The sequence below is a fragment of the Saccopteryx bilineata genome, chromosome 2, assembly GCF_036850765.1.
Source record: "Saccopteryx bilineata isolate mSacBil1 chromosome 2, mSacBil1_pri_phased_curated, whole genome shotgun sequence".
In the NCBI taxonomy this organism is placed as follows: domain Eukaryota; kingdom Metazoa; phylum Chordata; class Mammalia; order Chiroptera; family Emballonuridae; genus Saccopteryx; species Saccopteryx bilineata.
In genome coordinates this window covers 352,568,509-352,596,052 of record NC_089491.1, presented here as the reverse complement: position 1 = coordinate 352,596,052, position 27,544 = coordinate 352,568,509, and the positions used below count along the sequence as shown (strand labels likewise).

The 27,544-nt window shown below is 41.4% G+C and overlaps 1 protein-coding gene and 1 long non-coding RNA gene across 2 annotated transcripts in view; one reads left to right on the top strand and one right to left on the bottom strand.

Annotated features, from left to right (window-relative positions):
• The window catches only part of APPBP2 (amyloid beta precursor protein binding protein 2), a 64,395-nt gene extending 47,884 nt beyond the window's left edge, over positions 1-16,511 (bottom strand). The window contains exon 1 of the mRNA XM_066262746.1: positions 16,105-16,511. Within this exon, the coding sequence (XP_066118843.1) occupies positions 16,105-16,242 (138 nt within the window). The 5' untranslated portion in view covers positions 16,243-16,511. The remainder of the gene's footprint in view (positions 1-16,104) is intronic.
• Positions 16,512-16,635: 124 nt separating this feature from the next.
• LOC136326581 (uncharacterized) lies at positions 16,636-26,131 on the top strand. Its single transcript, XR_010729475.1, has 2 exons — positions 16,636-16,775; positions 24,291-26,131. It is a non-coding gene; the product is annotated as an uncharacterized lncRNA (long non-coding RNA).
• Positions 26,132-27,544: the final 1,413 nt, after the last annotated feature.

The following is a 27,544-nucleotide window of genomic DNA, read 5'->3' as shown; positions in this document are numbered from 1 at the left end:
GGATAAAGTGTCAGCCTGAACACTGAGGTCACAGGTTTGAAACCCCGGGCTTGCCTGGTCAAAGGCACATATGGGCGTTGATGCTTCCTGCTCCTCCCCACTTCTCTCTCTTTCTAAAAATGAATAAATGGGCCTGACCTGTGGTGGCGCAGTGGATAAAGCGTCGTCCTGGAAATGCTGAGGTCGCCGGTTCAAAACCCTGGGCTTGCCTGGTCAAGGCACATATGGGAGTTGATGCTTCCTGCTCCTCCCTTCTCTCTCTCTCTCTCTCTCTCTCATTCTCTCTCTCTCTCTCTCTCTCTCTCCTGTCTAAAATGAATAAATAAAGTCTTTAAAAAATAAATAAATAAATAAATGAAATCTAAAAACAAAATTATTAAAAATAGAACTGTCTTATAACCCAGTGATTCCACTACTGGGAATTTATCTGAAGAAACCTGGAACAGCCTGACCAGGCGGTGGTGCAGTGGACAGTGTGTCAAATTGGAATGTGGAGGACCCAGGTTTGAGACCCCAAGGTCGCCAGACTGAGTGCGGGATCATCTGGTTTGAGCAAGGCTCACTAGGTTGAACCCAACCGAGGTCGCTGGCTTGAGCAAGGGGTCACTTACTCTGCTGTAGCCCCCAGTCAAGGCACATATAAGAAATCAATCAATGAACAACTAAGGAACCGCAGTGAAGAATTGATGTTTCTCATCTCTCTCCCTTCCTGTCTGTCTATCCCTATCTGTCCTTCTAACTCTCTGTCTCTGCCACCAAAAAAAAAAAAAAAATCTCAGCTCTAAGTTATAAAAAAGAAAGAAAGAAAGAAAGAAAGAAAGAAAGAAAGAAAGAAAGAAAGAAAGAAAGAAAGAAAGAAAGAAACCTGGAACATAATTTGAAAGAATATATGCATCCCCATGTTCACTGCAGTATTATTTACAATAGCCAAGATTTGGAAGCAGCCCAAGTACCCATCAATAAATGATTGGATAAGAAAGCTGTAGTAAAGTACTACTCAGCTGTAAAAAAACAAAAAACAAACTTACCCTTTGCAAGTAGCATGGATGGATCTACAGCAGTGGTCCCCAACCCCCGGGCCGCGGACCGGTACAGGTCCGTGGGCCATTTGGTACCGGTCACAAGAGAAAGAATAAATAACTTACATTATTCCCGTTTTATTTATATTTAAGCCTGAACAATGTTTTTTTTTTAAAAAAATGACCAGATTCCCTCTGTTACATCCATCTAAGACTCACTCTTGACGCTTGTCTCGTAAGTTCGACAATTATATTTAAAAATACCACAGTTTTTACGCCGGCCGCATAATTTTATTTTGTGCATTTATCCGTCCCACCCTAAAGGCCGGTCCGTGAAAATATTTTCTGACATTAAACCGGTCCATGACCCAAAAAAGGTTGGGGACCACTGATCTAGAGAGCATTATGGTAAGTGAAATAAGTAGGAAAGACAAGGACCACATGATTGCAGTCATATGTGGAATCTAATGAACAAAATGAACAAGCAAATTAGAGATTCCTAGAAGGCAGGCTGACCACTCTGTGTGTGGTGTGTGTGTGTGTGTGTGGGGGGGGTACTGAAGGGATTGAACAAAAAACGAGAATAAAATCTCATGGACAGGGATAACAGTTTGGTGATTCCCAGGGGGAAGGTAGAGCTGGGGGGAGGTAGAGGAGAAAATAAAAGGGGATAAATGATGATGAAAGGAGACTTGACTTGGGTGGTAAACACACAATAGAGTGCATAGATGATGCATTGTAAAATTTGCACCTCAAACCTGAATAATTTTGTTAACCAGTATTACCCCAATAAACTCAATAAAACAGAAAAATAAATTAATAAAAATGTATCCTTTCCTTAATTGATTTTTGGAGAGGAGAGAGAATGTGTGTGGAAAAGAGAGGAGAGAGAAGCAGGAAGCATCAACTCATAGCAAGCCCAGGATTTCAAACTAGCAGTGTTCCAGGTCGACACTTTATCTACTGTACCACCACAGGTCCTTTACCTCTAAAATAAATAAAAGTAGCAATATTTTGTTTTAATAATACACATGTGCTATCTTCATTTTTTTTGCTTTTTTGTATTTTTTGAAGCGAGAAGCGGGGAGGCAGAGAGACAGTCCCACATGGGCCCAACCAGGATCCACCCAGCATGTCTACCAGGGGCGATGCTCTGCCCATCTGGGGCATTGCTCCGTTGCAACTGAAGCCATTCTAGCACCTGAGGCGAGGCCATAGAGCAGTAGTTCTCAAACTTTTTGAAGTCGGGGCACATTTAAAATCCTACAAATAATTGTAGGTGTACTATATACAAATTTCTGAGAAATGTTATAATAATTAAGTCAAATATTAAATAAAAATATATAAATTCCAAGTGTGCTTTTATGGTAATTAAACAAAATAAATACGACAATTAACTTTATTCTGATATTAAAAAACATTTTTGAGGAAAAAAAAATTTTATGTTACATTTTTTGTTATGCTTTTTAGAATTCGTAAAAAAGGGGTTAAAAAATAAAAATACAACAAAAGTTATCTAATATATATAGATACATTTTTAGTAAGATTTAGTAAATTTGGCAGGTCCCAGCATGAATGTGTTAACTTTTTTTATTATTGTTTATGAGAAACATAAACGTGATGTATCCTAGCGATTTCTTCAATTACTGGGCATATATCTGAAAGGCAAACTCTCATTTCCTTGTCAATACATTGAAGAATTCCTCTCTTTTTACTCTTGTGTTGAGTGCAGAAAACCCCCACCATACACATCTCTTAATTTTACACCACACAAAGAAGAAACTTGCCTCCAGTCTTTCCGGGGAACATGGGGGGTAGTGTAAACAATCCAGCACTTAACAGCCTTTTGCAACCTAATCAGGCAAGTGAGGTGGGGGGTTGGGCAGACTGTCAGCTTACAGCCGATTCCCCACATCTCTGTCCCCCAAAAATCTAAACTCTATAAACCCTGTTGGTTTTTTGGTCCCAATATGAACACATTTCTCTGGAATATCATAGGGCGCACCTAAAAATCTTCTAGGGTGCACCAGTGTGCCCTGGCGCACACTTTGAGAACCACTGCCATGGAGCCATCCTCAGTGCCTGGGCCAATTTTGCCCCAATGGCACCTTGGCTGCAAGAGAGGAAGAAAGAGAGAAAGAGAGAGAGAGAGAGAAATGTTAGGGGGAAGGGTGGAGAAGCAGATGGGTGCTTCTGCTGTGTGCCCTGACCAGGAATTGAACCGGACATCCACACTCAGGGCTGAAGCTCTACCACTGAGCCAACCGGCCAGGGCCGTGCTATCTTCATTTAAAAGATACATGTAGTCACCACAGATCAGGGTAAATAACCAGCTATAAAACATTCGTTTCCTTTCATTTCAGTAGAATTACATATACATTTTTAGAAACATTAGAAAATATAGAAAAGAATTTATATAAAAGAAAAACATTAGCCTGACCTGTGGTGGCACAGTGGATAAGGTGTTGACCTGGATGCTGAGGTAGCCGGTTTGAAACCTTGGGTTTGCCTGGTCAAAGAACATATATGGGAGTTGATGCTTCCAGCTTCTCCCCTACTTCTTTCACTCTCTCTTCCCATCTCCCCTCTCTAAAATGAATTAAAAATTTAAAAGAGGCCCCGGCTGGTTTGCTCAGTGGTAAAGCATAGAACCAGAATGTGAATGTCCCAGGTTCGATTCCCGGTCAGGGCACACAGGCAAAATGACCATCTGCTTCTCTACTCCTCTCCCTTCTCTCCCTCTCTCTCTGTCTCTTCCTCCCCTGCAGCCATGGCTCTACTGGTTTGAGCTAGTTTGCTGCCAGTGGTAAGGATGGCTCCTCTGCCTTGGATGCTAAGAAAAAAATGGCTCTGACTGCAGTGCAACAGCAGCAGATCGGCAAAACAACACCCCCTACTGGGTTTGTTGGTGGAACCCAGTAGGGGTGCATGCGAGTATCCGTCTCTGCCTCTTCCCCTCTCACTAAAATAAGAGAAAGAAAAAAAAAACATTCAATTTTATCATCAAGAGGAAATCTGTCAACGTAATGGCACGTTTCTTTTCAGTCCTCTTTTTCTTATTCATCTTGTAGAAGTTTTGATTTTTTTTTCATAAACCTTCATTATGTAAGTTAAAAGCTTCTTTTTCCTGGCTCTGGCTGGTTAGCTCATTGGTAGAGCATTGGCACAGCCTGTAGATGTCCCAAGTTTAATTCCCGGCCAGGGCACACAGGAGAAGCGCCCATCTGGTTCTCTACCCCTCCCCCTCTCCTTCCTCTCTGTCTCTCTCTTCCCCTCCCGCAGCCAAGACTCCATTGGAGCAAAGTTGGCCTGGGCGCTGAGGACAGCTCCATGGCTTCCATCTCAGGGGCTAGAATGGCTCCAGCTGCAATAGAGCAATGCCCCAGACAGGTAGAACATTGCCCTCTAGTGAGCTTGCCGGGTGGATCCCGGTCAGGTGCATGCAGGAATCTGTCTCTCCACCTCCCTGCTTCTCACTTCAGAAAAATACAAAAAAACAACAACCCCAAAACCTTTTTTCCCATTACACATCATCTTTAAGTTATTGAACATGGTTCCAAAATATATTTTTGAGATTCTGATTAAGTCTAGACTAAATATATAGATATAGAAAGTCTATAGAAAATCCTAAATCTTCCGATCTGGGAATAAAATATGTCCTTTCTACATTTATTAAATACTTTTGGAGTCTTCTTTTTAAATTTACTTCATAGCATGTTTTCTGTTGTTATTTTGAGTAAAACATATTCTTTCTTACACTTCATACAGAAAAGCTAAATTTTAATTACAAGTGTGTAATCATTCCCTTTTGTGTGTGTGTGTGTGTATGGTTTTTTTTTTGGTTTTTTTGGTGACAGGGACAGACAGAGGGACCGATAGGGACAGACAGACAGGAATATGAGAAGCATCAATTCTTTGTTGTGGCACCTTAGCACATTGATTGCTTTCTCATATGTGCCTTGACTGGGGGGGCTACAGCAGACCAAGTGATCCCTTGCTCGAGCCAGCGACCTTGGGCTCAAGCTGGTGAGCCTTACTCAAACCAGATGAGCCCGCGCTCAAGCTGGTGACCTTGGGGCTTTGAACCTGGGTCCTCCACGTCCCAGTCTGACGCTCTATCCACTGCACCACTGCCTGGTCAGGTCCCTCTTCCTATCTTATTGCCACAGTTTTTCAGTTGATTTTGCTGCATTTTTCTTTATTCTAACTGTATTGGTTAGCAACTTCACCAATGTTGAATAAGCAGGATATAGTTCCAGAACTAAGCCTGAAAGTCTTTAATTTAAAATATTTAATAATATTGATAATAGATGATACCTTATTACAGCCCTGATTTAAATCAGAATGCTTTAAGTGTTTAACAACTAAGTATTTTTATTTAGGTATGTGTATTTAAATTACCTTTTGATTAGGTGTATGTTTATAATGTCAATGTGTGTTCCTTTTTTGTGTGTGTGACAGAGAGACAGAGAGGAACAAATGGGGACAGGCAGGCAGGCAGGCAGGGAGAGAGATGAGAGGCGTCAATTCTTTGGGGGGGGGCTACAGCAGAGTGAGGGATCCCTTGCTTAATCCAGAAACCTTGGGCTCAAGCCAGCGACCGTGAGGTCATGTCTATAATCCCATGCTCAAGTCAGCGACACTTAAGACAGCTGGCTTAAGCTGGTGAGCCAGCACTCAAGCCGACAAACTCAGGGTTTTGAACCTGGATCTTCTTTGTCCCAGTACGACGCTCTAGCCACTGCACCACCACCTCGTCAGGTGTGTTCCCTTTTTAAGTTTAATGAAAGAGCCTGATGGTTGGTGACACAGAGGATAGAGTGTCAACCTGAAATGCTAAGGACCCAGGTTCAAAACCCCCAAATCACCAGCGCGTTGGGTTGAGTGCCAGGTTGCCAGTCTGAGTGCAGGATCCCTGGCTTGAACACAAGGTCATTGACATGATCCTAAGGTCCCTGGCTCGAGCCCAAAGGTCACTGGCTTGAAGCCCAAGGATGCTGGTTTGAACCCAAGGTTGCTGGCTTGAGCAAGGGGTCAGTGGCTCAGCTTGAGCCCCTCCCCCCATGTCCTCCAGCCAAGGCACATCTGAGAAGCAATCAATGAACTAAAGTGAAGCAACTATGAGTTGATATTTCTTACTCTCTCTCCTCCCTTTCCCTGTCTCTCTCTCAAAATCAATTTAAAAAATGAAGGAGGGAAAAAAAGGCTTGAGAGATGTTAGATTTTTATACTATGACGACAATTTTCCTCTATCCTATTAATATGGTAAATTATATGAACAGACTTACTGATTTGCATTTGCAATTATTTTACCTAGAATTTTTCCCTCATGATTTACAAATGAGGTTTTACTAAAGACTTCCTTTTTATCTTAGGTTTTGGTATCAACATAATGCTGATCATTTTTACCTTTTTTCTTTTGGAAAAAACTAGGTTGGTCTGGAACAAGTTGGGTTTTTTTAACTTTTTTAAAAAATTTATTGATTTTAGAGAGGAAGGAGGAGAAGAGAAAGAGCGTGGGAGTCAGGCAGGGAGGGAGAGAGAGAAACATCAATTTGTTGTTCCACTTATTTATGCATTCATTGGTTGATTCTTGTATACACCCTGACCAGGTACTCAACCCACAACATTGGTGCACTGGGACATCGGGATGATGCTCTAACCCAGGGGTCCCCAAACTATTTTTTTTTTTTTTTTTGCTTTTTTTTTTTCTTTTCATTTTTCTGAAGCTGGAAACAGGGAGAAACAGTCAGACTCCCGCATGCGCCCGACCGGGATCCACCCGGCACGCCCACCATGGGGTGACGCTCTGCCCACCAGGGGGCGATGCTCGCCCATCCTGGGCGTCGCCATGTTGCGAACCTCCTGGGCGTCGCCATGTTGCGACCAGAGCCACTCTAGCGCCTGAGGCAGAGGCCACAGAGCCATCCCCAGCGCCCGGGCCATCTTTGCTCCAATGGAGCCTTGGCTGCGGGAGGGGAAGAGAGAGACAGAGAGGAAAGCACGGCAGAGGGGTGGAGAAGCAAATGGGTGCTTCTCCTGTGTGCCCTGGCCAGGAATCGAACCCGGGTCCTCCGCACGCTAGGCTGACGCTCTACCGCTGAGCCAACCGGCCAGGGCTGGGGTCCCAAACTATTTACACAGAGGGCCAGTTCACTGTCCCTCAAACCGTTGGAGGGCTGGACTATGAACAAAGCCCTATGCACACTGCACATATCTTATTTTAAAGTAAAAAAACAAAACGGGAACAAATACAATATTTAAAATAAAGAACAAGTAAATTTAAATTAACAAACTGACCAGTATTTCAATGGGAACTATGGGACTGCTTTTGGCTAATGAGATGGTGGTGCCCCTTCCGGAAGTGCAGTGGGGGCCGGATAAATGGCCTCAGGGGGCCACATGCGGCCCGCGGCCGTAGTTTGAGGACCTCTGCTCTAACCCAGTGGTCACCAAACTCATTAGTCAAGACAGCCAAATACCAACAGTATAATGACTGAAATTTTTTTTGAGAGCCAAATTTTTTAAACTTAAACTATATAGGTAGGTACATTGTTATTAACTTAATTACAGTACTCCTAAACTGGCCTTTGCTAAAACCATCCTCAATCTGATTGAGCCGCATGTGGCTCTCGAGCCCCAGTTTGCTGACCACTGCAGTCTACACCACTGAGATACCATGCCAGGGCCTGATACTCCATTTTAGTTTGCCTTCCTATTGGAACACCTTTTTCTTTAATTTTTTTCTTAAGTGAGAAGTGGGAGGTCCCTAGAGAGGCAGAGACAGACTCCCACATGTGCCCCAACCGAGATCAAACTGGCAAGCCCACTAGGGGGCGATGCTCTGCCCATCTGGGCCACTGCTCTGTTACTCTGAATGGAGCCATTTCAGTGCCTGAGGTGAGGCCATGGAGCCATCCTCAGCACTCGGGGTCAAATTGCTCAAACCATTCGAGCCATGGCTGCGGGAGAGGACTATATAGGGAGAGAACGAAGAGGAGTGGAGAAGCAGATGGTCAATTCTCATGTGTGCCTTAACCGGAAATCAAACTCGGGACTTCCAAACACAGGGCCGATACTCTACCACTGAGCCAACTGGCCAGAGTGGAACATCTTTTGATGTTTACTGGCCATTCATATTTTTTCTCTTCTATGTGCTGGCTGTTCAGGTCTTCTGGAAATGAACTGGTCTTTTTTGTACTCGTTAGTAATAAGTCTTTCATTAGGAAATTCACCCTTACTGCTTTATGTTTTAACTTGCATACTTTTTTTTTAACGTGCTTATAATTTTTAATGAAGTATTTTCGTTTTTTCCTCCTAGGTTTTGGTTTCATGCTTAGAAAAGCCTTTCTCATGCCAAGATGGCATTCCAGTGTTGGCAAGACAATAAGAAAGCTTTACCTTTTATAATATTACTTATTTTTATGTTTGACATTTTTTTTTTTCATTTTTCTGAAGCTGGAAACAGGGAGAGACAGTCAGACAGACAGACTCCCGCATGCGCCCGACCGGGATCCACCCGGCACGCCCACCAGGGGTGACGCTCTGCCCACCAGGGGGCGATGCTCTGCCCATCCTGGGCATCGCCATATTGCGACCAGAGCCACTCTAGCGCCTGAGGCAGAGGCCAAGGAGCCATCCCCAGCACCCGGGCCATCTTTGCTCCAATGGAGCCTTGGCTGCGGGAGGGGAAGAGAGAGAGAGGAAAGCGCGGCGGAGGGGTGGAGAAGCAAATGGGCGCTTCTCCTGTGTGCCCTGGCCGGGAATCGAACCCGGGTCCTCCGCACGCTAGGCCGACGCTCTACCTCTAAGCCAACCGGCCAGGGCTTTATGTTTGACATTTTTGTCATTAAAATTTTTTTTTCAATTTATTGATTTTAGAGAGGAGAGAGAGAGACAGTAACAATGATCTGCTCCTGTATGTGCCCTGACCTGGGACCAAACCAGTAACTTTTGTGCTTGCGCCGACACTTGTCAACTGTGCTATCCGGCCAGAGCAGGTAAGTTTGACATTTAAAAATTTGTAAATTGACTTAAAAACAATTTATTAAAAAAATTTCAGGCCCTGGCCGGTAGGCTCAGCAGTAGTGTCAGCACGGCGTGTGAAGTCTCAGGTTCAATTCCCAGTCAGGGCACACAGAGAAGCGCTCATCTGCTTCTCCACTCTTCCCCCTCTCCTTCCTCTTTCTCTCTTCCCCTCTGGCAGCCAAAGCTCCATTGGAGCAAAGCTGGCCTCGGTGCTGAGGACGGCTCCATGGCCTCCACCTCAGGTGCAAGAATGGTCCCTGCCACAAAGCAGCAACACCCCAAATGGGCAGAGCATCGCCCCCTGGTGGGCATGCCAGGTGGATCCTGGTCAAGTGCATGTGGGAGTCTGTCTGCCTCCCCAATTCTAACTTTGGAAAAATACAAAAAAAAAATTTAATTTTTTTCAATCACTTTTCACTGTAAGATACTGACCCAATAATTTAGGGAATTCATTTTGGTATACAGTGTGAAGTAGAGGTCTAACTTTTCCTCCAAATACTCAGTCACCCAAGGTATTTTTGTATGTTTCCTCCATTTATTTAACATAGAGTATTGTCTCATAATTTTATCATAAACTAAACTCAGAAATATGCTTTGGTTTCTATCTTGACTGTTTTTGTTGTTGATTTTGTTTTAATATTTGTAAGAGTTTATTTGAGCCAATACTGATGACAATTACTGGGAATCAAGATCTCAAATACTCCTATGTTCTATAAATTTCTCCCTCTGCCTTTCTTATGCCAGTGCGACACTGTATGTAGCTTTCTAATATAATTGACTGTCTTATAAAGCACATCTCTGTAAATATTGTGCATCTTCAAAATTTCACATTTAATCAGTTTCCTAAACCCAATAAAATTCTGAGAATCTGATTCAAATTGTGATAAATTTGAGATGAATTGACATATTTATAACATTACCTACCTTCCAATCAAGATACATGATATGGCTGGCTATTTATGTTCTTTTATGCCCCTCCCTTGTAAAGTTTTCATTCTCAATTTATTAATCCTAAAAGCTCTTTTTATGAAAACATTATTAACTCATTGGCTGTCAAATATGTTGCAAGAATTTTTTTTCTATTTATCAGCCAATTAAAAAAATTATGAGATTAGTTGAGACAAATATATAGCTATACAACAAAAATATACATAGAAAAATAAAAAATTAACTCTAACACTAAATCAAACATGAATTTGTATTGTATGGTTTTCAGCCTAAGACTGGAATGGTTTAAATTAAAACCATTAAGTTCAAGACTGAATACAATAAATAGAATGAATTACTAAAACACTTCACTAAGTCAAAACTTAATTCCATAGCATATTTTCTAACTGAAACAGAACACAAGATATACCATCAGCAGTTAAAATAAAAAGGAAAGGTCACACAGGTTATTCTTTAGGGCAGGGGTCCCCAAACTGCGGCCCCCTGAGGCCATTTATCCGGCCCCCGCCGCACTTCCGGAAGGGGCACCTCTGTCATTGGTGGTCAGTGAGAGGAACATAGTCCCCATTGAAATACTGTTCAGTTTGTTGATTTAAATTTACTTGTTCTTTATTTTAAATATTGTATTTGTTCCCGTTTTGTTTTTTTACTTTAAAATAAGATATGTGCAGTGTGCATAGGGATTTGTTCATAGTTTTTTTTATAGTGCGGCCCTCCAATGGTCTGAGTGACAGTGAACTGGCTCCCTGTGTAAAAAGTTTGGGGACCCCTGCTTTAAGGAACCCAGCCCTTTATTCTATTTGCTTTCACTTGATATAAAATTTTACTATTACTTTTATTTACACCTCATAGAATATAACTTTTTATCAAGCCATTTATACCACCTGTCAATTTTTTAAAACATTTTTAGTGAACTTCTCTTCCCGTATACCTCAGCAGTCATTTCCAACTTCAGTTTAGCTTTCCTACATGAAAAACCAGCAGTCCTAGCCACGCCCCCATTTGTTTAGTGAAAGAGAGAGACAGAGACAGCCAGGAAGGGAGAGAAATGAGAAGTATCAATTTGTAGTTGTGGCACCTTAGTTGTTCACTGATTGCTTCCTCATACATGCCTTGATGGAGGAAGGGGGTTTCCAGGCGAACCAGTGACCCCTTGTTCAAGCCAGCAACCTTGTGCTTCAAGCCACTGATGATGTGGTCACGTTTATGATCCCACACTCAAACCAGCAGCCTCAAGGTTTTTACCTGGGTCCTCAGCATCCCAGGTCCACATTCTATCTACTGTGCCACTGCCTGGTCAGGCTCCTAGCCCTTACTATTAGCAGATATTCTTACCTTATCATGACAACCATTCTTTACAAACTTACTTATGTTGATATTTTATGTCCTTATGTCTTAATTGTTTTCAACTCATCTTAGAGAAAGAAGTATTCTTGACCCAACTCCAATTTATGACTGATACCTTAATTTATGCACCATGAAGAATGGAGCAAGACTCTTTAATTACTGCTCCTGCTTAGGAACTCTACTCCATAATTTATTTCCTCCCTTACTTATATATTTACTTAACCTCTTGGTTTCTGCCATTCAGCCAATACATACATTCTAACATTTTGCATTGTTAAAAAAAATATCCCTTTAGCCTGACCAGGCAGTGGCACAGTGGATAGAGTATTGGACTGGGACGCGGAGGACCCAGGTTTGAAACCTCAAGGTCGCCAGCTTGAGCTCAGGCTCATCTGGTTTGAGCAAGGCTCATTAGCTTGAGCCCAAGGTCGCTGGCTTGAGTAAGAGGTCACTCGGTCTGCTGTAGCCACCTCCCCCCATCAAGGCACATATGAAAAAGCAATCAATAAACAACTTAAGGAGCCACAACAAAGAACTGATGCTTCTCATCTCTCTCTCTTCCTGTCTGTCCCTATCTATTCCTTTGTCTGTCTCTGTCACAGACACAGACACAGACACACACACACACACACACACACAACATCCCTTCACATTTTATCCTTTGTATGTATCAATACCTCCCTTTTGGCCCATTTTAGAGAGCCATCAACGGCTTGTTTCTTCACCTCCCATCCATTCCACAATCCCACCTCCTAAAGCTTTATGTTGGTACCTTCACCTGAAGCTACTGCCAAAATGAACATAGTGACACTGGACTAAACTAATCAAGAGGGATGCGAGAATTTTTGATTCCCAAATACTATAATTTTGTCTATAACTATGCCTTTTGATGAAAGTTGGGATTGCTAGAGGGATCTAATTATAAGTCTCTTCTTGGCTTTACATTGAAGAAAATGCAACTATAAACAGCAAGTCCCTTAAAATTTTCACCAATTGGGCATGGGATGAATATATATATTAAAATGCTTAAAAAGTATCTTATATTTATGTGTTGATGCAGGGTTTAAAAGAAAAGTTTCTTTTTAAAGAAATTTATTTGCCTGACCAGTCGTGGTACAGTGGATGGAGTGCTGATGTGGGACGCTGTGGACCCAGGCTCAAAACCCTGAGATCTCCACTTAAACGCTGCCTTGACTGTCTTAGGTGCAGGCTCACCAGCTTGAGCACAGGATCATAGACATGATCCCATGCTCACAAGCTTGAGTAAGAAAGTTCTGCTGGAAGCCACCTCCATCAAGGAATGTAAAAAAAGCAATCAGCGAACAACTAAAGTGCCACAACTACGAGCAGATGCTTCTCTTTTTCTTTCTTTTTTTCCCCTTAAGTGAGAGCAGGGGGGAAAGTGAGCCAGACTCCCACATGCCCCCTAAGATCCACCTGGCAACCCCTACCCCAGGCCAGTGCTTGAATCAACCGAGCTATCCTCAGGGCCCAGGGCTAACACTCAGACCAACTGAGCCACAGGTTGTGAGAAAAGAAGAGAGAGAAAAGGGGGTGAGAAGCAGATAGATGATCGCTTCTTATGTATGCCCTGACCGGAAATGGAACCAGGGACATCTGCACACTGAGCCAACACTCTATCCACTGAGCCAACCGGCCGGGGCCCAGGTGATGCCTCTCATTCTCTCTCCCTCCCTGTCTCCCCCCCTAACAAAACACACAAATTATTTTGTTGATTTTAGACGAGGAGGGGAGAGGAAGAGGGAGAGGGGGAGAGGGGGAAAAGGAAGAGGGAGAGAATAGGAGGGAGAAAGAGGGCGAGGGAGGGAGTAGGGAGAAAAGGAGGGAGAAGGAAGAAAGGGAGGGAGAGGAAGAAAGGGAAGAAGAAGGAAGAAAGGGAGGGAGGAGGAGAAAGAGAAGAGAGGAGAAAGAAGGAGAGAGAGGAAAAAAGAGGGAGAGAGAGGGTGAGAAAGGGAGAGAGAGGAAGCAAGAGGGAGAGAGTGAAACATCAATTGGCAACCTTTGCATATCAGGGCTCAACCAAGCAAGCTATCCGGCCAGGGCAAGAAAAGTTCCTTCTTACATTTTCATTAGATTAAAAACTGAAGTCTAGGAACTGATTTTCAGTCTAACTAGTTCTATAAAAGCTAATAAAAAATTAGTTCTATAATGTCTTTCATAAAAATCTTACTTCAAGATGCAAAATCTTTCTAAGCAAGGTCCAAAGGAACTAAAATTAGGTACAAAACCCTCACTAAATTACTTAACTTTCTCACCTCATTATAAAGTCATATCCTACTTTATAATTTGTGAGGATAAACAAGATAGCCTGTAAAAACACAGTCCAGACAAATGTTAGATACACTGCTCACAAAAATTAAGGGATACTCTATCACTTCATATTCACTTTGAAATACCCCATAATTTTTGTGAGCAGTGTACCTTCCTTTACCTTAGCACAGTGCCATAATCCCAAGAGACATATAACTATTAAGGATAAAAGTATACCAAAGAAGCAATATTAAAACTTTGTGTGCCTGACTGGTAGTGGCACAATGGATAGAACGTCAGCCTGGGACACTGAGGTCCTGAAATACAGAAAAGAAAGGCTCTTAACATGAATAATTTTTGGCAAAACTTACTTTCTCTAAAATAAAGAGACTTTTAGCAGAACTTACTTTTTCTGAAAAGATTCCCTATTCCTGGCTATGAGTCTGGTCTCACAGACTGTGGCCTTGGGCTAGCTTTGCAAAGTCGCAGGTGTTCTCAGAATGTTTCACCCTGAATTAACCCTATAGATAAACATTGTAAGAAAGCTTGTTTCACTGCTTTGTTTTATTGCTATGTTTCCTCTCCTCCCCATTCCTCAGTCACTATGTAATTTTCCCTTTAAAAGCCAGCCCCCAACTGTATTCCCTGCCACACTGATTTGAAAGGCTTCAGCTTCCATGTGGTCCGCACACTGGCATTGAAACCCTAAGGTTGCCAGCTTGAGCATGAGATCATCAAAATGATCCCACAGTTGTGGGCTTGAGCACAAAGAGTGCTGGCTTAAGCCCAAAATCCCTGGCTTGAGCAAGGGGTCACTGGCTCAGCTGGAAACCCTCCCCCCCCAGTCAAGGTATGTCTGAGAAGCAACCTATGAACTAAAGTGACTCAACTACAAGTTAATGCTTCTCACCTCTCCCTTCCTGTCTCTCTCTCTAAAAAAAACACCTTTGTGAACTATGTGAAACAGAAAATGTGGCAAAAGCACCATCTGTTAATATATATATATATTAACAAATTTCAAATAAAACGCTTCAATTAGGAGGAGCAAGTTAATAGAAGACAACCAAGTATTTTCAGGGAATTCAACTACTAAATGTACTTTGAAATTTCCAACGATTTTTCTCTAAAAGTGTGAAAGACTGCTTAGCCCTGCCCTGCGGGTAGCGTAGTGGATAAAGCATCAACCTGGAACACTAATGTCACAGATTTGAAACAAAGGGCTTGCCCGGTCAAGGCACATACGGGAGTTGATGCTTCCTCCTCCTTCTCCCCTTCTCTTTCTCTCCCTACTCTCTAAAATGAATTAAAAAAAAATATGTAAAGCAGTTGAATTTAACAGGATGCGGCAAGTTGGCTGCTTTGTAAAAAATTATTCTGGGGTGGGGAAAGCAGGCAATCTTCCCAATAAAACAACTGCCATAAAACACTATACATATATAAGAACATACATCTGTTAAATATCAGTTTACACTGTTCCAGTCAACTTACAAAGCAAGAGGAATTATTTAAGATCTAAAAAATCAATCATATTCTACTTCTGGTCAAATTTTTTATTGGGTGGCTACTGGAGAATGAAGTTATCCATGCCAATTCAAGGCAAGAACTGAATAATAAATCCACTGTTCACATTCAAATGTAGGAGGAGAGGAAAAGGGAGACTCCAAGTTCATCAAGTTCCCCAACCTCTTTAAATACTGCAAAAATTGTCCACGACTAGAGACTCCTACCCTTGAAACTCCTTGGAGACTTTGTTGAGACTTTTGAGGGGGAGTGATTTGGGAATACTACAAGATTGCAACTTCCAAATACATGAACATAATTTATATTCTAAAGCATTTTTTTCTCTTAGGAAAGATTCCCCCTCTTTCAAATAGTTTATCAACACTCCCATATTAATAAAATCCCCAATTTAACTCCAAGTATAAACAAAAACCAAAGTTTTAAAGAACAGAATAAAGACCTCGACTGTTTCCAGTAATTCCTCAACTTCCTCTCGATTAGGATGAGAAGAGAGAAACCTAGGAAGAAGCATTAAAAAATACTTGGGAAGGAGGGTGGCGAGAGGAAAAAAGTAGGAAAAGGGTGGGTGGTGGGAGTAGAGCAAAAAGTTCAGCTGATGTTGACACTTAATCGGGAAAAGAGGAAAGAAAATATCCCGAAGACACAGGCTAGAAGGGAAGGACTGAATGGGACGGGGCGCAATAGAGGAAGTCCACGCAAAGGCCTACCCACGGGGGGCACAGCGTAGGAGGGAAGAGCAAACTGGGGAAAGACTCCTTTGGAAGAGAAACCAATTAAGGCCCAAGAGCTTGAAAGCGAATATGGAGACAGGGTGTTTCAAAACTGGCAACCCCGGGACCGCACCAGATGTCTCGGAGGCCATCCAGCTATGAGAAGGTGAGGAGTTAACCGCGAGGGTTCGCAGACGTGGAAGGGGGTGCGGCTCCATGGGTCGCGGCAGGAGAGCGGAGAGCAGGCCCACGGTCCGTACCTTGTAGTAAACATCGAACTGGATATTCTCGGGCAAGGAGCGGATATCTCGGCGGGAGCGGATATAGTTGTCCACGACAGCGGAGATGGCGGTGTTGTAGAGAGTCTCTGGGATCCACTCTAGCTCCACGGCCGCCATCTTCCTTCCCTCCTCCTCCGCCTCCTCCGCCTCCTCCTCCCGAAGGCCCCCGCCTCCCTCCGTAGCGAACTCCTCTGCGGCCCCGGACGATTCGGAGGAGCGGCGGCAGCCACGCGGGCACGCAGCAGAAGGGCACGGCCCCCCTGGCTCCTCCCGGAGCGAGCTGGGGGCAGGGTACGAAGCAGGGTCGGGTGAGGAGCAGGGGAGGGAGCAGGGGTCAACGGCCCAAGGCCTTACATCTCGGGATTGCGAGAAACCCAGGTTCCGTCCCAGCGCCTATCACTGCAGGGGCGGGACTGCGTGTGCGCCGTCATGACGTCAGCGCGCGCCGACGCGCTGGAGGGAAGGAATGCGGCAGGCGGAAAACTTGGAAACAGCGGTGATCCTTTCCACCGTGAGTGTGCTTGCCAAGGGGCCGCAGTTGTGTGGATGTGGGTCGAGTTCCTGCATTGGGACGAGTTATTCCCAGCATTTTTACCCGCACGTTCCCTTCAGCAGAACCTGCCTTAGGCACCTACCTTTTCGTGGCTCAGGTAAAAGTGTGTATTCTTTTCTCACAAAAATACACAATTATTAAATTCTGTATTCATGTCCATTTCTTTTATTTTTTATACAACCCGAGATTTTCCCACTTTACTTTCTTCAGCCTCCCTAATTTATCACCAATGAAATTCAAGTAACCCCTTAAAACTCATCCTTTGATTGTAATGAAAATAAGGTACAAAACTGCCAAAAAAAAGAAAGAAAGAAAAAGAATGCATGGCATTCTGTCTCCAAAATTAATGCAGAATGCTACCTACTAGGATGCTACTCCTATTCTTGATCTCTTCTGTTTTCATTAACATACATAACACACACCCAATTTGGTCCTAAGAAGCAATGGACAATATACCCGGTCATTTGCCAGTCCTTATCTTGAGGAAGCCCAGTTGGAACCTGCCCTGCACAGTCTGTCTACTTAACTGACACTCAGAAGTAGAGAATAAGCATAGAGGGTCTGAGTAGTTTGGCGTAAGTATTGCTAATGGCTTGCACAATGTATGGAATAGAAGTGTAAGAGTCATTCTTGGAAAGACAATGTAATCAATAATAACAATACAGTATGAGAAATACTGTGGTAGAGTTTGCTCAAGATATGGGAGTACTGAGGAGGAGATCATGAGTCAGTTTTGGATGTAATAATGCTATATAACAGTCCCAATAAAGGTCAGTTCTCAAAATATTTTTAGTTACAATGAAGTTCATAGGAACATAACACTTGAACAGATTTACTTGAACAATTATATAGGGTTCATTTCACCTTAACACACTACCTCCAATTTCTGGGAAATTTTCTAATGATTAGAAAGTAAAAATGACATGAAAATTGTGAGACAGAGTTGTGGTTATTTGTGACAGAGGAAAAGTTGGGACTTTTTCAATTAGACGGAAAAATAGAGCCTTGCCAGTGTTGGCACAGTGGAGTACTGACCCAGGACGCTGAGGTCGCCGGCTTGAGCTTGAGATCATGGATGTGATCCCATGGTTACTGGCTTGAGCAAGGGGTTTCTGGTTGGGCTGGAGCCCCCTGGTCATGGCACATAGGAGAAAGCAATCAATGAATAACTAAAGTGCTGCAACTACTAGTTGATGCTTCTCCTCTCTCCTCTCTCTCATTCAAAAACAGGAAAAAAAAAGAAAATAAGGACAAGGTAGACTATATACAAAGTGTTATAGTCATCTACTAATAACTCTTGAGTCATCTAGAGATACAATGGATCCAATCCCCCATCAACTCCCCACCAATCATTTTAGTTAGAACATGCAAATAACACACATTTTTAACTTAGAAGACAAAATATATGGCAAGGCCATTTACTGAGCTTAACAACATATTGAAGAGTTGAGTCCAGTTTTGGAATTTTTAAGCATGATATATCCATAAGATACACAGGGAGATCTGGGAAAGGTGTCAAAAGTGGAAAAATAAAAGAAAACTTGATAATTGATAGTTGAAGACAAGAGAGTATATATCACAAGAGATGAAGAATGTGTAATTTAATATGTAGAAAAGAAAAAGTTAAAGGATAACATGATCTGCCCTATAACATCTCTTAAATGATTTAATTGTATCATGTGAGGATGCCTTATCTTGCCTTCCTACTGCTCTTTAGGGAGAAAAAAAAGTTTTCTGCATTGCAAAATACTTCCTTTAAAAACATACACTTTAAAATATTGTTTCTTTTTTCAAATATTGTTTCCTTTTTTTAAATTGTGGTAAAATAGGCATAACAAAATTTACTATTTTAACCATTTTAAATATATTTTTAATGTATGCATTAGCTTTAAGTACATTAACAATGCTGTGCAGCCCTCAACACCATCCATTTCCAGAATTTTTCATCATCCCAAACAAAAACTCTGTACCCATTAAAAAATAATTCCCCATTTTCCCTTCTTCCCAGACCCTGGTAAGCTCTAATGAGTTTGCCTATTCCAAGTACTTCATATAAGTGGAATTATACAATATTTGTTCTTCTGTGCCTGGCTTATTTCATTTAGCATTTTTCTTCTTTCCTTCTTCCTCCTTGTAATAAAAGGTTTATTGAGCTATATGCTAGCCAGAAAAAGGACAGGGTCCTGCGGCATGCAGTCTAAACCACCAGTAGCAGGGCTAGAGGGAGAAGACAATGTGTCCCATTTAGCATATATTTTCAGGGTTCATCTGTGTTTTATCATGTATCAGAATTTCAGGCCTGACCTGTGGTGGCGCAGTGGATAAAGTGTTGACCTGGAACTCTGAAGTTACTGGTTTAAAACCCTAGGCTTGCCTGGTCAAGGCGCATACGGGAGTTGGTGCTTCCTGCTCCTCCTCCTCTCTCTCTCCTCTCTAAAATGAATAAAATATTTTTTTAAAAAAAAGAATTCTATTCCTTTTAAAGCCTGAATAATATTCTATTTTATATATATACCTCATTTGTTTATTCCTCTGTCCATGGCCATTTGGATTGTTTCCACCTTTTGGCAATTGTGAATAACGCTGCTATGGACATAGGTATACAAACAAACATCTCTTCGAGTCTCTGTTTTCAATTCTGTATATATTACTTAGAATTGTAGAATTCCTGGATCATAAGGGAATTCTGCATTTAACATTTTGAGGAACTGCAAAACTGTTTTTTACAGCACCTTTATAATTTTATATACCTACGAGGAATGCACAAGTGTTCCAATTTCACCACATCTTCACTAAAGCTTATTTTCCATTTTTTGATAATATCTATCCTAATGTTTCATAAAAGTTCACATTAGGCTGATGAAGTAGTCCAATAGGAAGAGAGATTATTCAATTATTTGAAAGGCATAACTGAAGACACTAAAGTCATTGTGGAAAAAGTGTTTAGACAATTCATATCAGGAGCCTTAAAAAAGTATAAATCCCAACTTAATTTTTAGATGTTTCCTCACATGTTCAAATCCACTTATGTACAAAGGTGTTTATGCATCTTATTTATGTGGCAAGATACCAGTTTTAAAATATGAACAGCAACCCTTCCCCCCATTGAGGCAGCAGATAGAATGGTTCTATGCCCATTTGTTTTAAGTGAGAGAACACAGAAGAGGGAAACAAGGAGCCTTTTCTTTGCTTTTTCATTTCAAAAGTCTAGGCCCTGAAGGGAAACAGAAAGGACTCTTCTGCACAGACGATACAGCAGATTTGATGAATAGAGCTTCCCCATCCCTTACACCAGTCTCCCTGGAAAGGAGAAAGGAAGAAGGGGGAAAGCCCAAAGTAGAAAGTATAAGAATGTGATTATAGAGGAAGTGCCTTATATCCTGTCCCCTCACTACCACTACCCGTCATCCCTACACCCCTGCATGGGTCCTAGAGTAGCAATGAAAAAAATGATTTGGAGGTATCTAAGTGCAGAATGTTTACTTTCATGAGTAGAGTCCAGAAAGACAGTAAGAATGGACAATGGGAACAACTACCTGATAGGCCAGTGACAACATCACAGGACCCCCCAACATGACATGAGAGTAAGAGAAAGATTACCTTTAATTACCTGGCAGTAACCAGCATCTTTGAAGGATTTTGAGCAGCCCAAGAGTTGCTCAGAAAAACAATTATTTGTGTGTCCAAGCCTTAGATAGCTTCCCAGAGAAGGCTACGGACAGCCTGTCACAGGGGCTGACAATTCCATTGTACCGGAGAGTGCCTTTGGGGGAGGAGAGAAATCTGTTTTCTCTTAAGAACATCTTGAGATCCAAAAGGAGAAAAACACAGCAATGATGGGCATAGACCAATTTTGGTCCTTGGATCACATGACTTGATTCAAGTCCCAGGGATAAAGAGTCTGATTGGCTAGGTTGAGCTGGGGAAGACAAGTCAATGTAATTGACTACTCGCCAAGATTACATTTAAAATATTTTTTTAAAGATTTTATTTATTTTTATTTTATTTTTTGTGACAGAAACAGAAAGAGGGACAGACAGGCAGGAAGAGAAAGAGATGAGAAGCATCAATTCTTCCTTGCAGCTCCTTAGTTCATTGATTGCTCTCTCATATGTGCCTTAACCGGGGGCTACAGCAGAGCAAGTGACCCCTTGCTCAAACCAGCTACTTTTGGCTTCAAGCCAGCCACCCCACACTCAAGCTGGTGAGCCTGTGCTCAAGCCGGTGACCTCAGGGTTTTGAACCTGGGTCCTCTGTATCTCAGTATAATGCTCTATCCACTGCGCCACTGCCTGGTCAGGCAAGATTTCATTTATTTATTTTAGAGACAGGAGAGAAAGAGAGAGAGAGAAAGAGAGAGGAGAGAAAGAGAGAGAGGGAGGAACAGGAAGCATCACCTTGCTTCTTGTATGTGCCTTGACCAGGCAAGCCCAGGGTCTTGAACCAGTGACCTCAGCATTCCAGGTTGATGATTTATCCACTGCTCCAGCCAAGATTACATTTGATAGAAAAAGGGTAGTTACCTAAGGAAAAAAAAATCAGGTGGTGTTACTAAAAAACAAGGTCAGGATGTATGGCAAGCAGAAATTACATGTCTCTTGAATTCACCAAGTGGGTCAAAAATACAATACTTATGGCCCTGGCCAGTGGCTCAATGGATAGAATGTCGGCCCAGCATATGGACATCCCAGGTTTGATTCCTGGTCAGGGCATAAGGGGGAAGCAACCATCTGCTTCTCTCCCACTTCTCTCCTTCTTCCTCTCCCAAAGCCAATGGCTCAGTTGATCTGAACGTGGCCCTGGGCTCTGAGGATAGCTCAGTTGGCCTGAGTATCAGCCTCAGGTACTAAAAATAGCTAGATACTTAAGCATCAGCCCCAGAGGGGGTTGCGGGGTAGATCCCGGTCAGATCCCAGTTGGGTCCTGCCTGGGACACATGTGGGAGACTGCTTCACTATCTCCCTTCCTCTCACCTAAAACAAACAAACAAACAAAACAATACTTTTTATTTTCCTTTTGAGTGAGAGGAGAGGAGTTACTGAGATTCCCATATGCGCCCTGACCGGGAACCTCCATCAGCACGATGCTTGAATCAACTGAGCTATCCTTAGCATGAAAGACTGATGCTCCAACCAATGGAGAGAAGGGGAGAGGGAGGAGAAGAGAAGCAGATGGTTGCTTCTTATTAAGGTGACCAATTGCCCTGCTTTATGGAGGACAGTTCTTCTTTTGTAAGTTCTGTCCTTCCTCGAAAAGTGTCCTCCTACATGCCCTCCTTTTTGATATTGGAAGACTAATCTGTAAATGTCCGAATTTAATAGATGCAGAGTCAATTCATTGCGTTTGATGTGACATATTTGTATTTGACTTGACGATTCATCAATGATCAGTACAGTGTGGCGAGAAACGATTATAAGAAGTATGCGCTCCACATGGGAGACCTTGAGAGAGCACGTGATATATCGAGCGTGCAAATGGCTTTGTGTACTTCTTACTGAAACACTACATGGTACATACAACATTGTAGACTCATGATTATTTCTTAGTGAATATTCAATCATAGACAGGTAAGCACAATTCACATTTTATTAATTGATTATCTATTTAATAATTTCCAAATACGTATAATTTTTTTTTTTTTTTTACTGGGACAGAGAGAGAATCAGAAAGAGGGATAGATAGGGACAGACAGACAGGAACAAAGAGAGATGAGAAACATCATCAGTTTTTTGTTGCGACACATTAGTTGTTCATTGATTGCTCTCTCATATGTGCCTTGACTGCGGGCCTTCAGCAGACTGAGTAACCCTGTGCTCCAGCCAGTGACCTTGGGTTCAAGTTGGTGAGCTTTTTGCTCAAGCCAGATGAGCCCGCGCTCAAGCTGGTGACCTCTGAGTCTCGAACCTGGGTCCAATTGCATCCCAGTTCGATGCTCTATCCACTGCGCCACTGCCTGGTCAGGCCCAAATACATATAATTGTATTTGCAAGTATTTCCCGAAATTCAAATTTTAAAGTAGAAATCTAACCTCAAACCATATCTATTAATAACACATTTTGATTAAATAGTTGCATAAAACAGACTTTTTAAATTAGAAAATGATAAACACACCTGAATTATCACTCCAAATTAGTGGTTTTGTTTGATATTTAATTTTGTTAATTTAGCTTCTGGAAAATTTGCCTACCGTGATGTAATGTTTTCAGTTCCTAATGCGCTTGCATCATTCGTGTAGCTCTATTTTATTTTTAATTTCATTTAAGGGATGGAAAAATCAAAAAAGAAAATGCCATTTCAACAATAAATTGAAAAAGGAATTTCCATTCCTTATATCAAAGAAAGATACCATTGTTTTCTGCAATATTTGCAGTGGAGAATTTTGTATTGCAGATGGGGTCAGAGCAGCGATAATGAAACACTTGACCACCAACAAACATAAACAATCATTAGATGCATCAGCTTCCACTTGTAAAGTAACAAGTTTTTTTAAAACTTCAAATTATTCTGAAGATGAAAAACAGTTGGCTGCAATGGAGGCAACATTTGCCTTTCATTCCATAATTCACAAAGTTTTCATAGTATGGATTGTACAACTAAATTATTGAAAAAGTTTTACAATACAAAATTTTCATGTGCCAGGAAAAATGCGAGGCTATTTTCAAATCAGAATTTAAAAATTACTGTGACAAAATACTTACAGGGGACTTGGAAACTGCAACTTTTGTAACACTTTTATCTGATGCATCAAATCATAATGAAATTAAATTGTATCCAATAATAGTAAAATATTTTAATGTTACCAAGGGCATTCAAGTAAAAATTTTAAATTTAGAATCCATTGAGGGAGAAACTTTTGAAATCTTGTCAAACCATCTATACAGAGTAATAAATTAAAACAATTTGGAATCCAAAGTTGTTGCACTAATGGCTGATAATACAAATACACATTTTGGTGGGCGAAGACCCAAAGGGGTGAATAATGTATATGTAAAATTACAAGAGTAATTCCAAAAGAAAATACTAGGAATAGGTTGTAATGCACATATTTTGTCAAATGCAAGCAACACAGCATTATGTGCCATGCCAATTGATGTAGAAGTAATAATAACTACAATTTATTTGCATTTTAGTTATTTTACCGTTTGTGTTGCTACTTTAAAACAATTTTGTGAAGAAGCAAATGTTGAATACAAAAAGCTTTTAGGATATTCAAAAGTTAGATGGCTTGCTCTAACACCTGCTATAGTGCATGTCCTACAATTATTTGAGCCTCTCCATTCATATATTTTAAGTTTAGACAAATGTCCTAAAATCCTGGAATCTTTTTCAATCTATATAAATAAAAATGTAAATGTTTGTTTGTTCAAAATCTTAAATCTCCAAAAGTTCTTCACCGATAGCTTTGAAATTTTGACAAAACGTTGCTTTCGAATACGCGCTCTCTTTTTATATACCTACTATTATGTAGAGATAGATGTCACATCTGTGACCGGTAAAAATATGCTCTTTTTAAAAACAGCGCCATCTGTTGGATGTAAAAGCAACACACACTATACTAAATATTTTACGATTCCATTTCAATGTTTTCAATTTATGATCTATTTACTTGCAGCCAGACTTGAGGATGCATGGTTGCAAGCACGGCAATCGCATTCTGCAGCTTCAGATCTGCTTCGTTCTCAACAGAATGAACACGACAGGCTGAGAGTGACTGAAAGATGTCAACGAGAAACAGCAGATCAGTGTCAAACACTACTCTATGCTCAGCAATCACACGATTACAGTCGCCTTCCATTCCGGTACAACCCAGCTGATGATTATAGTTTGAGCCGGCATGTTCTATCTGCACTATGACTGAAGTGTATCCTTATTGCAAGGCTCTGAAATTTAATGGAGAAACAAAAGGAATGTGTTGCGCCGACGCAAAAATTAAACTGCCTCAACTTGGAGAACTGCCAGAGCCATTAAAAACTTTGCTTGCCAGATATACTGCTGAATCAAAGCATTTCCTATCTAACATCAGGAAATAGAACTCATGCTTCCAATGATGTCATTCAGCGCAGAAATCGTAACAGCTCAATTCATGCCAACTTTCAAAGTAAAAGGACAAATTTATCATAAAGCCGGCTCCCTGCTTCTGTTCCCAGATGGTCAATATAAATTCCTACAGATGTATTTCATCAGTGATGGCAATGATGAACTGAATGCATGCTGCGGAATTTCTACTGGCATAAAAAGGTCCGTTTCCCAACTACAAGAGCTTCTTCACAAAAAAAACAATTTAGTGCATTTGTTCAAAACAGCAATTGACATGATGCCATCTGATACACATAAGATTGTTATTCATGCTGACAAAACAGCTGCTAGAGAACATGTGCGAAGATTCAATGCTCCAACTATAGACGAAGTGGCAATTGTTATAGTTGGAGATCAATTCCAACCTGGAGATATTGTTCTTCATCGGAAAAACAATCAATTGACAAAACTTGCAGAAACTCATCGATGCTATGATGCCCTGCAATATCCAATCATTTTTGGGATGGTGCCAATGGATATCACTTCAACGTTAAGATGATAAATCCAGTCGGTGACGAAGAAACAAATAGGAAATGCAGCGCAGTGAACTATTATTGATACCTATTAATGATTCCAGAGAATGGAGACAATCACATTTTGAAATGTTTCACCAATACATCGTAGATATGTATGCAAAAATTGAAACAGAACGTTTGATATTCATCGTTTGAATCAGACCAAGCTTCACTCTGAAGAATACGTTCATTTGCGAGATGCAGTTGTAAATGATGGTAATACAATGCAACTAAAGGAAGACTGACGATTTTGCCATCTTCATATACAGGCATCCACGTCATATGCATGAGTATGCTCAAGATGCAATAGTGTATGTTCGTCACTACGGGCGTTCAGACCTATTCATTACATTCACATGCAATCCAGCTTGGGATGATATATAACAGCTCTTACTTCCTGGCCAATCACCAGTGGATAGGCATGACATCACAGCACGTGTTTTCAGACCGAAGCTGAAATCGCTGATGGATTTCATGGTAAAACATGAAGTGTTTGGGTCTTTGCGCTGTAAAAAAGTAATGAGCAATGTCGTAGAAGCAACAATCTTGACAAGACCTTTCAAAGGTGAAGATGTCCTCATTTCTTGCATTCCTATGATTCCAACGGATATGCCATTTCAATTTAAGAGACTGCAATTCCCAATTTGATTGGTGTTGGCAATCACCATCAACAAAGCCCAGGGCCAATCTTTAGAGTTGTGCACTTTAGATCTACACACAGATGGCCTCTCACATGGACAATTATATGTTGTGTGTTCTAGACTCGACAAACCAGACAATCTCTATATCTGCACAGACAATGGAACAACAAAAAATATTGTATACCCACAAGTATTGTGAAATTAAACATATTAGAAACGTGCGCTTTCTCTTTTCCTTCTTTTCCATTTAACCAGACTGAGCCGCAGCAACGCGTGGCCGGGTGCCGGGGTCCAGCCCCGGGGGGGAGGATCCAGGGGTCCCACAGGAGGAGACGGCGTCGGCGAAGTTCGAGTGAGAGAGCCGAATTCTTTTCTTTCTCTTTATTCTCTGGTTAGCATTTACTGCCAGGCATCTCCACCAAATGCTGGTCTAGCTTTCTTTTTATGCACACACACTAAGTTACAATCACATGGTATTTTGTTTCACTATGGTTACATGTTTCCAGATAACAGTTAATTCATATCTATAAACTATAAATCAGGTGGTAAGCTATTCAAAGTACAGTTATACAATAGCAATAACAATATTGACACAAACTTCTAAAAGATTAGTACTAATTAATAACTCTACTTTACTGTTGTTGTGAGTCAAGGGCACAGAAAGAGATAGCAGACGAAATCATCAAGGACTAGCAGAGGACCACCGCTTGCTCAGGCAAATAGCCTTGAGTTCATGCAGTGTCCTAATTCTTTTCTCACAAGACTACAAAAGGCTTGCTATTAAGAAACTGACATAGTATAAAGAGTAATTTTTACTTAAAGATACATAGAGTGCACCTGCAAGATAGCTAGTAGCAACATAATATCAGAAGGCATTAGTTGCTATTGCTGCTATGAATCCCACCACATTCCTCTCCTTATTCTTGGAAAACACAAAAATCTCATGAGAATGTTTTACTGAGAAAAGCCCAGCAACTGTCTTCAGTGACAAAACAAGTCTTTTAACAAAACATTCTTTACTAGCCAGCTGCACTCCTATCCAAGGCCACGCAACAGGCCACTCCACTCCACTTTACCTAAGATTCTAATGTCTAGTTAAACTTTATTCATTTACTATATTCATATACTAGCTAAGTTCTAACTATATTCTTTCTAACATGATTAATAAGAAGAAATTCTCCTACAAACTTAACCCTTTACGAGGGATATCATGGCCAGCCTCTTATGTTTATGAGTTCAAGGGGCTTACAGGCTTTTCTGTGGAACTTACACCTTCTGTCTCATTTCCAAAGAAATTACTACAAATCTACAGGGAAAGCACGGTACTATTATCCCTGTGCTACAAATAATAGCACACACCCAGAAAAGGGGGGATATAAGGCCAGATTAATTCAAAAGATTAAAGGGGGGAGTATCGTTGTGCCTTTCCTTTGCGGTGACTTTGTCAACCTGCAGCTGTTGGTCTTACTGCGGTGACTCTATCTTCTTTTGCTGTGACTTTGTCAACCAGCAGTTGTGGATCTTCTCCTGCTGTGACCTAGTTAGCCAGCATTAGTGGATCGGCTCCCGACAGCTGGGTACAGCTAGTAATAAAATATCTGAGATATTAATGTATTTTGTACATAATCAAGCAT